At 35.0% G+C, this 17,818-nt stretch overlaps 2 protein-coding genes across 5 annotated transcripts in view; one reads left to right on the top strand and one right to left on the bottom strand.

The window, feature by feature from the left end:
- Window positions 1-5,361: 5,361 nt before the first annotated feature.
- Window positions 5,362-8,566, bottom strand: LOC122050904 (pyridoxine/pyridoxamine 5'-phosphate oxidase 2-like). The gene is made up of 6 exons (XM_042611772.1): window positions 8,417-8,566; window positions 8,281-8,313; window positions 7,774-7,869; window positions 6,143-6,313; window positions 5,866-5,977; window positions 5,362-5,739 (listed from the first exon to the last, which is right to left on the bottom strand). The coding sequence occupies exons 1-5, from the start codon at window positions 8,564-8,566 to the stop codon at window positions 5,876-5,878; spliced, it is 552 nt and encodes a 183-aa protein (XP_042467706.1). The 3' UTR covers window positions 5,362-5,739; window positions 5,866-5,875.
- Window positions 8,567-15,783: 7,217 nt separating this feature from the next.
- Window positions 15,784-17,818, top strand: part of LOC122053435 (negative regulator of systemic acquired resistance SNI1-like) — a 3,877-nt gene continuing 1,842 nt past the window's right edge. For 2 of the 4 annotated variants that reach the window (XM_042615490.1, XM_042615487.1), the window contains exons 1-4: window positions 15,784-16,074; window positions 16,287-16,365; window positions 16,760-16,892; window positions 16,968-17,045. In XM_042615490.1, the coding sequence (XP_042471424.1) occupies window positions 16,779-16,892; window positions 16,968-17,045 (192 nt within the window). In that variant the 5' untranslated portion in view covers window positions 15,784-16,074; window positions 16,287-16,365; window positions 16,760-16,778. Of the gene's footprint in view, window positions 16,366-16,759; window positions 16,893-16,967; window positions 17,046-17,818 lie in introns of all 4 variants that reach the window. The other 2 variants (XM_042615488.1, XM_042615489.1) reach the window with 2 other exon arrangements.

The raw sequence follows: 17,818 nt of genomic DNA on the forward strand, positions 1-17,818 counted from the left end.
GACTCCCACCATCCTCAGTAATTTTTAAATGCTTCAGGAACCTTTTCAATCAAACAGATTGTTGCACAATTGATGTGTAAGTTACATACTCAGTTTCCATTATGAACAGCTATACGCAAGCCTGTTTTTTGTTGTTCCATGATATGACGCCACCATTCGGCAATAAGGTATAGTCAGATGTAAATTTTCTACCATCAAGGTATCCTGCCCAATTTACCTCTGTGTAGCCCCTCAAATTTTCTACCATCAAGGTATACTACCAATGTCCCCGCATATGGTTTCTTCTTCATTTCGACTATTTCCTCAAAAATCTTAGAATACATACTTTTGCTTAGAACAATACCTTTCACTACATGTGTTTGTTCTATGTTGCAATCTGACATACTGAAGTGTTGTAGCATATTAGTGATATAAGTCTCTTAAGACAAACCTAAAAATATTTTTGATCGATGTCTAATGATCTTCACTCCTAGATGTATTCAGCTTCTCTCATATCTATTATGTCAAATTGTGATAAAAGTCATGTTTTGACTTCTATCACAAACTTCTTATCATTTTCAGCTATTAGCATATCATCAACATATAATGATAAGATGACTAACTTCCCTTTTTCTTTTCTTAGATAAGTATAATGATTCTCATTGATTATTTCAAAACCATAAAATAAAATAACTTTATTAAATCTTATGTTTTATTGTCTTGACGCTTACTTTAGCCCATATATAGACTTTTTAAGTCTAATACTTTATCCTCTTGACCTTCAACAATGTAATATTCTGGATGTGCTATATTGATTTCTTCGTCAAGATTATCATTAAGGAAAATCATTTTTACATCCATCTAATGTAATTCCAAGTCAAAATATGTTACTATAGCTAATATGATACGAATTGACACAAACTTCATAACAGGAGAAAATGTCTCTTCAACATCAATACCCTTCATTTGGGTATATCCTTTTGCAACTAAACGAGCTTTTTATCGATTAATCGATTCATCTGTTTTCCTCTTAATTCTCATCTGCTTTCCTCTTAATTCTTAATGGCCCTTCAGCCCGAAGGAAGATCGATTAAATCTCAAACTTGATTTTTTCTCATCAACTCCATGTCCTCATCTATTATAATTTTCCAATTTTTTTCTAATTGAACATCTCAATGCTTCCTCAACCGTTCAAGGTTCCTCATCGTCAACTGGGAGTATCATTAATGCATCATTCTCAATGTCAAACCTTCTCCGAGGAATAATCTTACAACTACTTTGTAGGTCAACCTATTGAGAAATCATCTTATTAATCAACAAATCGCTCTCACTAGAATGATTAGATTCGAGCATCTCTCGTGATACCTGATTTATTGATAAAGGAACATTATCCTTCTCCTCTATTACAAATAGAGGAATTTTCTAATTAACTTCACCTCTGGTTAGGAATTGAGTTTTGAGAAAAGTAGAATCTCTTAATTTTATTTATGGTTTCATCTTGCTGCTTACCATGAAAATATAAACTTTAAAAGTATCAGAATACCTTACAATGATACACTTTTTACCCCTGGGTCCTAATTTTCTATATTTGTAGATCTTATCATGAATATAAGCAGCTGATCCCAAGGTCTCAGATTGCTCAAATTTGATTTTTTGTTTATCCAATGTTCATATGGAGTAGATGGAACAGATTTAAACACTCAATTAAGTATATAGGTTGCAGCTAATAACGTCTCTCCCTAATAGGAAATTAGTAAATTAGCTTGAGTCATCATAGACCTAACCATATCTAGAATAGTTCAATTTTTTCTTTCAGCAACCACATTTTGCTGTGGAATTCTAAGGATTGTCAGTTGTCTAATAATCTATTTATTATTACATATTATCTTGAACTGATAATACAAATATTCTTTTCCACGGTCAGTGTATAAGGCCTTAAACTTACGTTCTAATTGATTCTCAATTTCATTCAAATAACGATTGAAGCAATTTAATGGTTGAGATTTATGAAAAATCAAATACACATGACCAAAACGTATGAAGTCATCAATAAATGTCATGAAATAAGAACTCTCATGTCTAGTCTTCACATTCATTGGACTATAAATATCTGAATTAATTAATTGTAATAGTGATCTAACTCTAATAGTCTTATCAAATAGTTTCCTAGTTATTTTTCCAAGTAAGACAATGCTCACATACAAATAAGCTAACCTTAGCATGAGAGTGTTAGGACCAAAAGATTTTAGAAATCTCCACAATGGTATGATATTGTCCATTTGGACTCAAGCCCTCATGGTTTTGCTCTTGGACCAATGAAGATATCTTTTTCTTATAAACTCATGATCTTTTCGATGTGTTTTCAATGTGGGACTATGTTTACAATCTTGCAACCCCAACAATTCTCTCGTCAAACAAAGGACCACAAGCCCCCCCCCCCCCCCCGCCTCAAATATCGAGTCACTCTTGACCTATTCAGGGCCTCCCCTCGAGTATCGGATTACTCTTGACTTGCTCAAGGTCTCCTCTCAAACATCAGGTCACTAACTTGCTCAGAGCCTCCCTTATTTCGTTCAAGGTTTCACCCACATGGTTTGATCTTGGATCATGGTTCTGGCTCGTGCTTCTTCCGGTGGTTAGTTTGGTGAAGAGCGACCTCGCTCTGATACCAATTGTTAAGACCAAAAGATTCCAGATATCTCTACAATGATATGATATTGTCCACTTTAAGGCTAAGCTTTCATGGTTTTGCTATTGGGCTCTATCCAAAAGACCTCATATCAATGAAGATATCTTTTTCTTATAAATCCATGATCTTTCTCATGTGTTTTCAATGTAGGACTATATTTGCAACCTTGCAACCCCAACAAAGAGTCGAGCAAGCCCTCTTTAGCTAATCTATTCATTCAATCTTGTCCTATATATCCTAGTCTAGCATGCCAAATTTCATCATTTACATCAGCATCATTAGTAAAAGCAATGCTTGAAAAAACAACCATTATTGCCATAATTAATATTTAGTTATACATCAAAAACCATGAAATCATTATATACATAACCATATCCAATTAATACAGAGTTAATACTTAGTTTTATACAATGACTGTAAAAGTTTATATAATAACCCAAATCAAGAAGACTAGTTACAGAAACTATATTTCGTTGAATCTCAGGAACATATAGGGCATCATGTAGAAATAAGGCACGTCCACTATGAAGGATGATTCATCTGCTATCATTGCATTGTTTCCTATATATATCCATTTGTTGTCAGTTGGTACCCAACGGTACTCCACGTATGTAGCTCAATCATGAACTACATGGTTCGTTGCTCCTGAATCTATAATCCACAAAAGATAAGAATCAGGTAACAACACTATACTGGCAACATAATGCTCATGAATTGAAGATCCATTTGGGTGCTTCTTGCAGCTGTCAAACTTAATTATCAGTTGACTAATCTTGTTTAAACTTACTCCATTATACTTTTCTTTCAGGGCAACAAAGACATTATGAGCCGATGGATATGACTCATACTCATAAAACATGTCATATACCATTGAATTAATCAATATACCCTTGGCAGTAGAGTCCTGTTTCTTCCATACCTTATAGGCATCAAGATCATGTTTATACTATGCTGTAAAACCATAAGCAGGCTCTACTATAAACTGATTTACAGCCTTTAGAATTTCTTATTCCTCAATAATATATTATATCTTGAGATGTCAAATTTTGTAGTTATCCTCATATAATTTAACTTCTCTATTGAGTTCATCTATGATATTCTTGGTAGCCATAATCTATCCTAAATAAACATATTATGTAGTTATTAAATCTAATTCATATATATATAATTTATTATTGACTCAATGTAAACTTGAGTTGGTTAACAAAATAAAGTGGTAATTATATTTTTATTCATGATCCAATTTAATCAACATTAATCAATTCTATTACACACCCCATCAAATGAAATAATTATTACGTGATCTATGAACAAATTATTAAATGAACTAATCATTAAATAAACTAATCATTTGAATTAATTATTTAATTAAACATAAACTAATCATTTAATTAAATATAAACTAATCATTTGTAGTTTTGTTAACATATAACATAACTTTTTATAAAGTAAGCTAATACAGTTCGCACATAATGACAGTAACAATAATAGAACTCTAAAAATATAGATAAGTTAACACCACTCCCACTAAGATAAATACTAGTGCAGTGGTTAACACAATCTCGTTCAACTTGGACTCAATTAGGGCAATCTTAGGTAAATCAATTTCAGGATTCTCCATTAGATCTATATTCAGATCTTCCTCTGAATCCTCCTGAGGCACACGATCAAGTAACTGTATGCACAATTTTGCATAAGTTATGCACCTTTTATAGCACCCTCATACATGGTGTGCAATCTCCTTAGGATGTGCCGACAATGAATGAATCAAAGCTCAGATCTTGTAATTATCCAGGATTGAAAATTCTTTCTGCTTGAGTTTCTAGAATAATCAATCGAGCCATCTAATATGTCCCCTGACACCATAAATCGGGCCATACTCTATCTCATGAATAGCCTCCATTAGCTTATTCCGTCGCACATGGTGACAAGTCATGGTGTATATTATCCGAGACATCTGGAATTGAAATTAATAATATCAGTACAAAACTGACAAACCCGTAAAAAACCAATTAATTTCAATTCACACATCTACATAGAATCAATACACAAAATACATAAGCAAATAAGAAAAATAAATTTTCTTTAATTAAGGAGCTTCAGTAGATTGACGCATTAGACCGATTGATTGGGAACCAGATCATAAGTTTAGTTCAATCCATTATCCTCGTTAGAACTAATCTAATTGGACAAGGATATCTTATACCTATGTGTTATTATTAATTAATCTAAGTTCATTTAATTAATTCTGACCCATCAGCCAATCTGACCCATTTAATAAATAATGGGCTAATTTAATCAAATCAGACATGAGAACAAATCTAGCTTATTTGATTTAAATCAGGCTCATTTAATTAAATTAGATTTATTAGAACAAATCAGATCTATTTGATCAAATCTAACCTAATCGATCAAATCTGGCTCAATAGAAAAAATCTGGTTCATTTGATCAAATCTGGAAAAATCCAACCCAATAAATCAAATTGACCCAATTTTGATTAGTCCGAACTCATTGGATTAAACTATCCCAATTAGATTTAAACCAGACTCATTGAATCAAACTGATCTTGTTAAATAAATTAATGATTTGAACTCGAGTTGAGTTTAATTGGGTCAATCTGATCAGGTTAAATTAACTAATGGTTTATACCAAACCCGGCTCGATTCAGGTGAACCGAACTGCCACGACTAATCAAACACAGAATTGATTAATGATGCAAGAAACTGCCACGACTGTCGACCAACGGCCTTCCGACGTGGTCGTCGACGCTCTCTGGCCATGGATGCCGATCGCCAGCCACCCGACATAGTCGCTGATGTTCGAAACACGCGCAACTACGAGATGCAGCTGTGACCTTAAACATATTAGTGCACTCTATAAAATGAAAGTCGACACAATCAGGATATATACAGTCTTGTTTCTTAGTTCTGAAGCCATTTTCCCCTGAAGACTACTCAACACGTTCTAATGCTTTAAATGGTCAAACTTGGAAGATAGTCGTCAAATGGGTGCCTAATGGGTGCACTATATCATCCAAAGCACCTCCATTTTTGCTTTTGGCAGCAACAACCTGGAAGGAGAAAGCTACGAGGTGATAAACTATATGGATAATTGTCAATAGAATATATGCCTCTGCATAGGAAAAATGTCTTGGAATATGAAAGAAGAGATAAAAACATAACTGGAACATTCATACATGCTAAACATTATGGGTTGATTTGCTGAGACATCCATAATTTGCGGCTAGACCCATTTGGTTTGGATGTAAAGATAAGTCGCTCATTGCTTCTCGAATTCAAGTAGTCAACCTGAGTTCAATGAATATGATGCAAAGTTTCAACGGAAAGCCTTGAGAAAAATGATTTGTAGTGGAGTAGCATAGTGATGACATGCTTCCATGCGACTCCGGTATCATATGAAAAATAAATTCACACAAATTGAGAAGAGAAGTTATTGATATTTAAGTTACTGACCTGATCTGGATCAAAAATCAAAAGACAAAACACGTCAACTGGGCCTTCAGATGGATCGAGTTCTATCTCTTCACCAGGGTCATTGATAGCAATAGTTGGAAAACTAGGAGTAGGGGCTAAGTACTGTAATTGTGATTTCAGAGAACTTGCAAACCATGCTTTCTCCCTTTTCTGCATAAAAAATTTTATAGTTAAAACCATAGCAAAAGATCAGCTAGACTAATAGATGCTAGAAAGATATTATTGATTGCGGTCAGCTGGCGAGATAATTATCAAAATGCATTCTGCTTTATGCCAATGCCAAGGCTGAGGCAACCACATCAGATTCTTGAAGCAAACAAGTCCAAAAAGTAGAAAACTTATCAACAAGCATGAAAAAGGAAATATTAGTTAAGAGTATGATTTTTCTATAGACAGGGAATCAAAATTTATGTGCATGCTACCTGGGCAATTATAACAGTCCAAATTCTGAAGATTCAGACAATCAGCACTGTGAAGGTAAGGAAATTAGCAAAATCAGTTTCAACATTTCTTTCTATAAAAAAGCAAGAACAAACTAATTCATTAAACCATCTAACAATGCACGACACTGGATTTCATCTAGAATCATCATCCCCTCCCCTCTACTCTAGGAACACCTAACAACAATATGAGCTTGTTAATTCCTCTCCTTTAACATGACACCAACTAAGAATTATACCCACCCCAAACTCCCAAATACCATCAATTCGATACAATGCTTGGAATGATGGCACATCTCGCCTTCTCAAGCATTTTACAGACACCAAAAAGTCTGAAACAACAATAATAGAAGAGTAGAAATTATGCTAGTGGCCTTCCAAAGAATACTTTATTGATAAATCATTTATGTACCTTTTCTTAGGTACTCTAACCCTAGTAAAGACCTGATACAATCACATGCTAATAATGAAAACCAAACAAATCCAGTAAAAGTGAACTTCCATCTCTTAGGCAATCCATAATTTGCTATACCTCAGATGTAACAAAGATCATAAATATTGAACTTACAGCACTGAGGAAATTTAGAGTTGGTCATACCTTATATGTAACTAAGATCATATATTTGAATCATGTGACAACGACGAATAAGGATCGTCGGAAGCATTAAAATTTGTAGTATCAATGATGCACATCAACAACAACAGTGAAATCATGCTCTTTACAACTTATTTTACTATCGTGAAGATAGATAAATTTTCCACATTCATGGACCAACTTTGAGAACTATTATCTCAGGGATTAGTGCTCCAACAACAGTCTGAATCTCACACAGCATACCTCTACCACATCACCACCATCTTATCAACAATTCTTGGTTATATATTTATGTGTAAAAGATCACTTGTCAATGCCATGTGTATGGACGTGCTAAAACCTGACAAAAGCCACAACCTAGATTAGGGAATTAGTGGTTCAAATCATTTATCACCTAGTACTGTTTGTTAAAGTGACGCTAACCATATTATGGGAATTGGCCGATAAAATTAAATTTATAGCAGTTTGTCAATCTGCAATTACCCTTACTCAAAATGTAATAATAATCATAGGATCATCTAACAACAAGGAATAATGATCACATGATAATAGGAAAAGCTAAACTGTTTGCTAACCTGAAGCTTCAAAGCATCTGAATTTGTAGCAACAATGATGTCTATAGATCCCTTAAATCTGAACTGTTCCCACGACTCAGTCAAGTACCAACATATCTAGAAGAGTTTGATGAACCATAACAAAGCAATTTCAGTTCATTACTGCAAGACTGAAATTTGACTGGTAGCAAATACATGAAGAATTTCAGCCAATGTAAAATATTTGAAGGCAAACACTTCAGATAAAGTGGCATTTGTATGTCTGACAACTTTATCGTGTTCAAAAACAATAAATATTGGTTAATTCAACTAAAGATTTTTTTTTAAAAAAAGTTAAAATTAATATTGATTGCTCAGCATCCTAGCTTAGTGATAGGAAGAAAAGAATGAAACTACAAAAGTAACAAACTTTCTTGATATACAAATGATAGAACATATATTTGAATGCTAGCGTGCGTTCATTATGCGCAGTTACAGAATTGCAAGACGATTAAATGCCCTAATCGCATTATGCCCCGAACGATTTACCTCTCCGAAACGGCAATGCTGAATCTCCTCAATCTGTTCAATCAACGAAAGCAAGCACAAAGAACGAGTACGGATGCGCAATAGTACGGGTCATACCGGAAGACCGCAGTTCGATTGGAAGGTCTTCCATTGGAACCGATTGTCGCCTGTCAATCAATTGTTGAATCAGGATCAAGATCACGGGGAGAGAGAGAGAGAGGTCCCTCCCCAGTTGGAAGAAGGCGGAATGCTTGAGATGGGCATTGGAGTCCAAGGATATTAGGAGGAGGGGCTTCCACGATGCCATTCCCCGAAAGCAAGAAGAAAAGCAACTGCCGTGCCGTGCTTCTTTCTCTTCGATTACTTGCACAAGGAGAGAGCACACTCTCCGTGTGCTCCTCTTAGCGACCTATCTCGCTTCTCTCGTCACGCTCTCGTGGGGAACGACGGTTCGATCTGTTTCAACCACTCGAAACCTTCGTTTACTTTTTTTTTTTTTTGGTCAGATTTTCTGACCTGCACCCTTAAGTTTGACAAATACATCCTCCCCAAAAAAAAAAAAAAAAAAAACTATCTAAATTTAGAATTCTCAAACAACGCCAACATAGGCATTTCCCATGCAAAAAATTTAGAGAGGTTTGTGAAACTATTATAGATACCATACTAGGTTGGAGGTTTTTAATTTAAAAGTAATAATGAAAACTTAAATCTATTTTTCCCTTTTGAAATTAATGATATGAGTGAGACTAGAAATTAATTAACAATAAGTGTTGAGTGTTGAGGTTTGTAGGGAGCGGTTTTTTTTTTTTTTATCATGGAGACAGTAATAAGTTTTTACTACGGAAAGATATGGTGAAATTAATATATATTTTTTTCATCATCTAATTTTTTGAACTAACTAATTCTCAATATGATCGGATCAATAGTGTAGCAAGGATTTTCAATTAAAAGAGACAAATTCAATAAATTAAAAAAAATAATACAATATAAAATATTTAGCAGTGATTCATCGATCTCCAGAGCTCAAAGTTAAAGAATCATTTGTGATATCATTTCCTCGTAATATTTAATATTCTTACATATGAGATATCCATTTTGATTTAAATAATAATCCTAACTAACAACCTAATAAAATAAAATTTATACTTTACAACTCTCCTTCAATTAATAAAACATAAAAGAAGAAATAACCAATTTACTCCTCTTGTTATTGTTGTTGGAAAAAAGAGGAAAAAGTTATTTATAAAGGGTTGTTTGTTGGAAAAAAAATAAAAGATTGTTGCTCACTAATATGTTGGAGCTCCGGAGGGTCTTAGGTTGATCGTCGAGTCCCTTTTGCATGAGGGAAACATGTAGGTGGCAGTCAGCCCCTGAGCGAGCTCCTTTGGGTGAGGAGCGGAAGCCGAAGTAGGAATAGTCGCTGAAGGACAGGGAGGGGGAGTTGGTGAGGTAGGAGGTAGCACCGACCCCACGCTGCTTGGCAAAGGCAAAGCGATCAACCCTGGTGCAACTTGGGTCGTGGGGAGGTCCGTTGGGAGCAGGCTGGGTGTGTTGATGGTGACTTTCTTCTTCTTCATCTTCCAAACCCTAGGCTCCTCTTTAGAAGGTGAGGAGGTAGGAGCATTGCCTTGCGCGGCTATACCACTGGGTGTAATGTCCCGGTTCTAAGATTCTGGTTAAGTATGACTTAAAAGGTTAGATTGTAATATCCATATCACCAAGGTTCATCTTCCTTTTCAGAAGTCCAAACTTAAGAACTCCAAAGTTAAGCGTGCTTGACTTGGAGAAATCTGAGGATAGGTGACCTCCTGGGAAGTTTTTCAGGATGAGTGAGAGTGAGGACAAAGCATGCTGAAAGGACTTCCGGTGGTTTGTGGAGCTAGTTGTCAACCCGATGGGCAATTCTGGTGGTGTTCTCGGTTCGGTCGGGTGGGGCCCGCTAGGGTCGGGCCGTTACAGATGGTATCAGAGCGACTTTGCGACCGTGAGTGTGCTTGTGGCAGGAGCACCGAGGGCACCACCTAGCGAGGGAAAATCTGAGATTTGTCTGTGGTGTGATTCGTGGTTACACAACGAGGACATTGTTTCTTTAAGTAAGGGTGATTGTAATACCTTGGTTCTAAGATTCTGATTAAGTATGACTTAAAAGGTTATATGATACTATCCATATCACCAAGGTGTACCTTCTTTTTCGGAAGTCCAAACGTAAGAACTCCAAAGTTAAGCATGCTTGACTTGAAGCAATCTGAGGATGGGTGACCTCCTGGGAAGTTTTTCAGGATGCGTGCGAGTGAGGACAAAAGCATGCTGAAAGGACTTCCGGTGCTCTGATACCATTTGTTGCGCCCAAAGGATGTCCACATATCTTCACAATGACATGATATTGTCCACTTTTGGCCTAGACCCTCATGACTTTACTCTTGGGCTCTACCCAAAAGACCTCATGTCAATGGAGATATCTTGCATCCTTTTAACCCCATGATCTTTACTAAATCTTTTTAATGTGGGACTTTGATTGAACCCCAACAATCCTTCCCTCAAACGAAGGACCACAATTACTCTCATGGTCCGGGCCTCCCCGCGAGCATCTGGTCACTCTGACATGCTTTGGGCTTCCCCGCAAGCATCTGCACCTGATCACCTTGACCTACTCCAGGCCTCCCCGCGAGCATTCAGCCACCTTGACCTGCTTCGGGCCTCACTGTGAGCATCCGGTCACCCTGACCTGCTCCAGGCCTCCCGTAAGCATCCAGTCATCCTGACCTGCTCCAAGCCTCCCTGGAGTAGGTCAGGGTGACCGGATGTTCGTGGGAGGCCTGGAGCAGGTCAGGGTGATCGGATACTTGTGCGGAAGCAAGTAGGTCAGGGTGAACAGATGTTCGTAGGGAGGCCCGAAGGAGGTCAGAGTGATATGGCCATACAGTCGACGATGGCACAGGATCGAGTACAGAAGCTAATGGTTGGAGGCTGGTGGTCTGTGGTCGGCGGTCGGTAACGGAGATGATCAATCAATGGTTGGGTAACGATTAATTATTACTTAAACCGTTTTGATTATGATGGATAATAGTTTAATAGTTGAGACATGGAACTTATCCAATAATTAATAAATTTAGAGGTTTAATTGGTATTAAATTTATGTCATTGAATGGATTAATTAATCGAGTGGTTTCAAATTAATTGATTAATGAATAGTTAATTTCATAACTATTATTAGTCAAAGTTGCTATCGGTGAGGAAGCTATGGTTGATGAATACTTGTAGGCACCATGTCAAATTGAATAATAAATGAAGTTAATTGATTAGGTATTCAGAATTAATTTAGATAAATTAATTAGATGACCTAGAGTTAGATAGTAAGGAACTAATATAATCAATAGGTTGATTAAATGATTTATAGATCCTTAGATCGGTTTCGTGTCATATACTTGTAGGACTTGAGCTCGAGGCAGACTTTGGACTTGAAGACGGTTTGGATACTCTGCATTCGAGGCGGGTACTTCTTACCTTGATTCTAACTTTGTGCATAAACTATTTTTGGATAAGGATTATTTTACCTTGGCTCCACTCTTATTTTTCTTGCGCTTGATAGTTCCACGTGATCTTTGAGATATTCATTTCCATATCTATACAATCTCTTGTTTGTTGTTCATGATAGGTAGCAGATACTAGATACCATGGTTGTATGCTTAGACTGTTATTTTATTTATGTACTATATTGAGCATGCTGGCTTCATGTAGCATACCTAATTTTTACTTATATTGGTATGATGACTGATTGTTTATTTATGTACTATATTGAGCATGTTGGCTTCATGTAGCATACCTAATTTTTCCTTATATTTGTATGATGACTGTTGCATTTGACGCATCATAACATGGCATGCATGTCAACGACCAATTCTCCCTTGCGGTCGAGAGAGTCATTGGTCAGGGCCGCATCCTCAGCCACTCGAGAGAGTGGTTGCTGGAGTTGATGCCGCTTGTTCTGTCGTGCTCCCACTCGGTCACTCATAGGTAGTGATAGCTGAGTTGCGAGCAGCATGGACCCCCATCGCAGATGTAGCTAGTTAGCTATTGGGACTTTCAAGTCGGAAAAATCGCTTTTTGCGTTGCGGAAACCCCGAAGTCCCATGCCACCGGATCCGTGCGAAGATAAAAATTTCGTGTACATGTTTTCTAACCTAGATCTACTCTAGATCTACATGGTAGAGATTTATATCTTTGATGTGAAGCCCTTTGCTTATCCCGCTAATCCAAGAAGATGCCAGATCTCAAGGGTGTCACGTAAGCACCCCTCTATGTGTATCCACACGAACAATTAGGTGGAGAAAAACCTCTTAAGTGTGCTAGCACTCAAGGAGGTTTCGGTCAAGGTGGAGGAGAGGGAGAGAAGATGAGAGGAGGAAGAAGAAGGAGTGAATGAATCACAAAATTGTAACCCACACAATCAAGTGGTAGACCACTTTAAGAGGAGTTTTTAAACTCCATGGAATACCAAGAGTCACAACTCTTGATCTCCCTCATGAGGTGGCACACACATGTACTATCCTTGATGATGTGGAACATCATCATTGACCCACTCTATGCCAACTCACAAATGAGGTGGCATTGGTCAAGTCAAACTTGACCTTTCATCTTTCCTTCTCAAGTCAAGTTAAACTTGACCTCTCCTCTCCTATGGTTGATCAAATCTAACCATTTGATTCAAACCAATTTAATTTAATGAATCTATATTCATTGAATTAAATTGACTCAATGAATCCAAATCTAATTAGACTCATTTAACACATGAACCAAATTGAGTCCAACTCAATTAGCTTAATTAGGATTGCTCTTAATCCAATTTGGTTCATCACTTGAACCTAATCCTCTTGGTTCATCATATAAACCTCTTGGTTCTCACATATTATCGAATATCAAAATCCAAAATCTAGCCAACCAGAATTTGATCAACCTTAACCTGAGGTAGTTTACACCAACAATATTATTTATGGATATTTGAGATGAATTAAATAAAAAAGTTTTTTTATGAAATTAATTTACAATCAATAATTTATAAATATAATAAATATGTGTTTTAATTTTTTGAATATATAAATAAAAAAAATCATACAATAGTTTATTTCATAGGTTCAATATCAATATATAAACACATTATAATAATTATATTTTGAGAGGATAATTGTTTCCAAAAAATAAATTACCCTCTATACATGCTCTCCAATATACATTGTAATGTATGTAACCTATAGCAAACAATGCCCCTAAAAAAATGTTACGGTAGGTTCACTACCATCTCAATAAGGCCCTTGGCAGAATAATTTTTTAAAGCCTTAATATTTTCTTAAAAATTAAAGATTAAAAATATTATTAGTAACATTTAATTTTATTAGTAAAATTTGAAAGGATAATTTCATACCCGGCAAAAGATTATTTTGGATCTTTCCCAAATCCCACTTCTCTATTAGTAAAATTTTAAAAATAAAAAATTATGTTAAAATGTTGAGCATAATTTATTAAAATATAATATATATTGTCTAATAAATATTTTTAATTAAATAAATAATATTAAGTTTTGTCAATAAAATATTATAAATACCAACTAATTTGGCAACTAGTAATAAATTATTGTAATACTATTAGTATACAATTTAATTACTATTTTTTTAAAAATAAATTATCGATCAATTTTAACTTCGATGGAGGGAAGTCTTGACATAGCGGTAAAATTATTGTTGCGTGACCAAGAGTTAACAAACTCGTGTAGGATTGAAAACGAACGAGGAGGGGGGGGGGTGAATCTTGTTTATAAAACCTAAGCTAGATCATTAGTGTAAGCTGCATCAACAAGTCTGAGCAATAGATATAGTCATTGTGTTCAAAGAGGAAGACCCTTCCCTCAGGATTCTACATTAGTGAGAGCTAAATATTTTTGTCTAAATAAATTTAATTGATAATTTATGAAAATTAAAATTGATAAAAATATAGCACGATAATGAAGCAGTAAAAAGATAAAGAAAAACATAAAAATTTAGAGATAAATAAATAGCATGATATTAAATATGTTTTTAATTTTTTAAAGTATTTTTTAAAAATATCAATTAGTATAAGCAATAAAAAATTTAAATTTATTAACCAAACTTAATTTCTATCGGTAAATTAATTTTTATCAATAAAAAAATAAATTACGAATCAAAATAAAATTATCATGGAAAATAAATGTGGACTAAAACTTATTTTCATAATAATTTAAAATATTTAATATTCAAATTCAAATACTTCTATAATAAAAAAATATATATATATATATCTAGTCTTTTGACGTATAAATCCGAAAGCCAATCTTTATTCTGCATATTCATAGGCGTATAATTGTTATGCACCATGCAAAATCAGTTTTTTATATTATTATTAACGACATGACTTGTAGTGTACTCGAACTAATAATCAGTTTTTTATATTATTCTTTATTATTAATTAGTCATTGATATTTTTTATATTGTTTCAAAATAATAAATTTATTTTATTGGATGGTTTGAATTAAAATAAATTTTTATTTTTCTACCTTCATTAACTAAGACGAATAAATTAATAAAATTAGTCAAATCTATTAAGTCATTTTGAGTTAAATAAACTTGGCAGATGATTAATAAAGAAATTGAACTAAAATTTATAAAGAAATCGTGTTAAAATGAATGTTTAATAAATTTATCAACCAAATGACTTAGATTATTGATGCAAGTTGAATAATTTAAGTAAATTAAATAAACTATATAATTTAAGTTAATTGAAAAAATTAGATAAATCAAATAAATAATTTCATTAATGATATCATTTTATGATCACTATAACTAAATAAAAATATTTTTTAAAAAATATTTAATGTTTTATCATATTTAAAATCTCAGATCAAATGTATTTTCTTAGTTTAACAATAGTTTAATTTTATATACATAATATTCATTAAAAATAACATTATGTGATAATTAATTTTTATATTCATTACCTTAAACAAAATAAACATATCATAATCTATCCCCTTAATTTATATAACTATCAAATATATCCTAAAAAATAGTTTTCAAAAGTCTTAAAATAAATGATTTTTTTTTAAAATCATTTTAGTTTTTTGTGCTGTTAGTTGCAAAAAATTCGTTACACAAATTTATTTACCGTCCCATTAAACAAGAAAGATGTTCATTAGGATTTGCTTATCGCATAATTACCATTTCACCCTCTGATAGATCCTCATAAGGGTGGCATGGTACTTAAACTCCTTTGTCCCTTTAAATTTTAACGGTCAAGATCTATTTCTGCAATTAGACCTCCCGATCACGAAACCCTAAAGCTCTCCTTCCTCCTCCGCTCCTCAAGTCCTCATTCCACTGATCCAAAACATCTTGCGAGCGCAGTCGCCCTTTTTGCCGACTGATCCAAAACATCTTCTTCCTCCTCTTCTGATTTGGAGTAATCCACAGCAGTGGTCGCCTCTCGCGAGTTCGTCCATTTTCTTCCTTCCCTGCCGTCTGTCCATCGAAGCAGACCTAGGGTTTGGGGCAGGGGAAACCCAAAAGCTCTCCTTCCTCCTCCGCTCCTCAAGTCCTCATTCCACTGATCCAAAACATCTTGCGAGCGCAGTCGCCCTTTTTGCCGACTGATCCAAAACATCTTCTTCCTCCTCTTCTGATTTGGAGTAATCCACAGCAGTGGTCGCCTCTCACGAGTTCGTCCATTTTCTTCCTTCCCTGCCGTCTGTCCATCGAAGCAGACCTAGGGTTTGGAGCAGGGGAACTTGTCGAGGCAACTCATTGAAACGTCGGTCAACATCTTGTTTCTAACTCTCCTTCCTCTTCTGTAGCTTCAAATTATTTGGATTCCTCAATCTCTTGGGTGTTGCAATTTTGTGTGTTGAGTGAAGTGATATGTCGAAGGCGATGTTTTTCCGATCAGATCTGATCTGAATTAATTATACTTTCTTTTTATTTATATCTTTGGTAGTGTTTGATGTGTGATTTTGCTTCATTTAGGGTCTGGAAGTTGTGCGGGGATTGTTTGACATATCTAGGTGAGATCCCACTTGTAGGCGTGAAGACCAAGACTTTTGAGGTAATTTTGGCTTAGATTTGCATTTGAGGAAGGCTTTTATCCACTTGTTTCTATGAATCATGGTATTATATGCCCCTATGCCCATACATTTCTGCTCGGGCTGAAATTTGGTTGTGTTTCATCTTTGGTTTTTATATTTGCGGAGATTCTATATTTGATATGAGTGTTTGGTTGCTTGTGGTTCTACATCTGTTAAACTTAATTGGTTAGTGTTGGTGTATAGATACAACTGTTAGTTTGTCTTTCAAGGAGTTGTTGCTAGTTGCAACGTAGGTTCTTGGCGTTATGTCTTTCAAATCTTTGTATTTGTCTGTGTCGTAATCTGTTCCCAACTTCCACAATAATGCTAGATTTCTTGGTGCTACTTCCTCTTATGGTTGTTATATTCATTTAGATGATTTTGAAAAGTGTTTATGTTATCATCATTATCAAACCGTGGTTGCCCAACAATTCGAGTATACTTGTCAAAATCAGACGAACTTGAATCATCATCCAGTGATATAAGCAAGCTTGTTGTGGTTAAAGAGGTGAAGAAACTTTGTTGCATTTCTAGTTCTATTGTGTATTTTCAAAAAGATAAATTCAGTTACCTATCTTTTCAGGCATGGTCACCATTTAATCTTGCATCAGGCAGCGAAGAGGGAGCTGCTAAAGACTCGTGCTATTCGTTTGACCCATTGGTGAGCTGAATCTCCATATGTAAACATTGGATGCCACTTTTTGGATCCATGGAATGGCACTATGCTAGAAAATAGTAGAGAGCATATGCATAAACATTTCTATATTCCTGTATAAATTTTGGATATCTACCCTCTCTTACCTGTGCATGGTAAGAGTTCCACTTAAAAGTTGATGCAAGTATTACATAGCAGCAGTTACCATCATGGTAAACTAGCGCCTGTTGTGGTTTCTTTTATAGGATAGAATCTTTGTTTTTAATGCTTTATATTATTGTGAACATTGAATGTTCTCCCTTTACATGATATCTATTAGCAGGAGAACAATCAATCTATTGTCTAAATCTGGTTTTATTTCCCTGAACACTGGACATATACAAATGTGACAGATTTGGATTCTGCATGAACTTTTACTGTATATGTCTGACTATGTCTTTCTCTCTCGATGCCATTACTACAAATATATGTAATATGATTTATAGGGAATCAGTTCAGGTCATAAGGTCACATCTACATCTATTTGAAAGTTCGCAAGTTCATAGGGCAAAAGATAAGATTGATGAAAGTGATCAATAGGAGTTCCATTCATCTATTTTAGGGAAGTTACCAGAACCCTCTGTGCTTAGAGCTCCATTAGAGAGATGCAATGCCACCATTATTATCACAGCACCTTGAGCCTACATATGTCATTTTAAGCTCTATCCTTGACAATAGTCTTGGCTATTGCTTTGATCAGTGTAATAGCTACTGTTGCTATTTTGGTAGTGCCAAGGTTC

This window comes from Zingiber officinale, chromosome 3A (genome assembly GCF_018446385.1).
Source record: "Zingiber officinale cultivar Zhangliang chromosome 3A, Zo_v1.1, whole genome shotgun sequence".
Taxonomy (NCBI): domain Eukaryota; kingdom Viridiplantae; phylum Streptophyta; class Magnoliopsida; order Zingiberales; family Zingiberaceae; genus Zingiber; species Zingiber officinale.

What these genes read in the sequence shown, in the direction of transcription:
- LOC122050904 (XM_042611772.1), bottom strand. Translation starts at nt 8,566, where the DNA reads ATGGCATCGTGGAAGCCCCTCCTCCTAATATCCTTGGACTCCAATGCC. An exon ending in AGCATTGCCGTTTCGGAGAG is followed by an intron (nt 7,870 to 8,280) that starts GTAAATCGTTCG and finishes AAACTCTTCTAG; the next exon opens with ATATGTTGGTACTTGACTGA. An exon ending in TGATTTTTGATCCAGATCAG is followed by an intron (nt 5,978 to 6,142) that starts GTCAGTAACTTA and finishes CATTGAACTCAG; the next exon opens with GTTGACTACTTGAATTCGAG.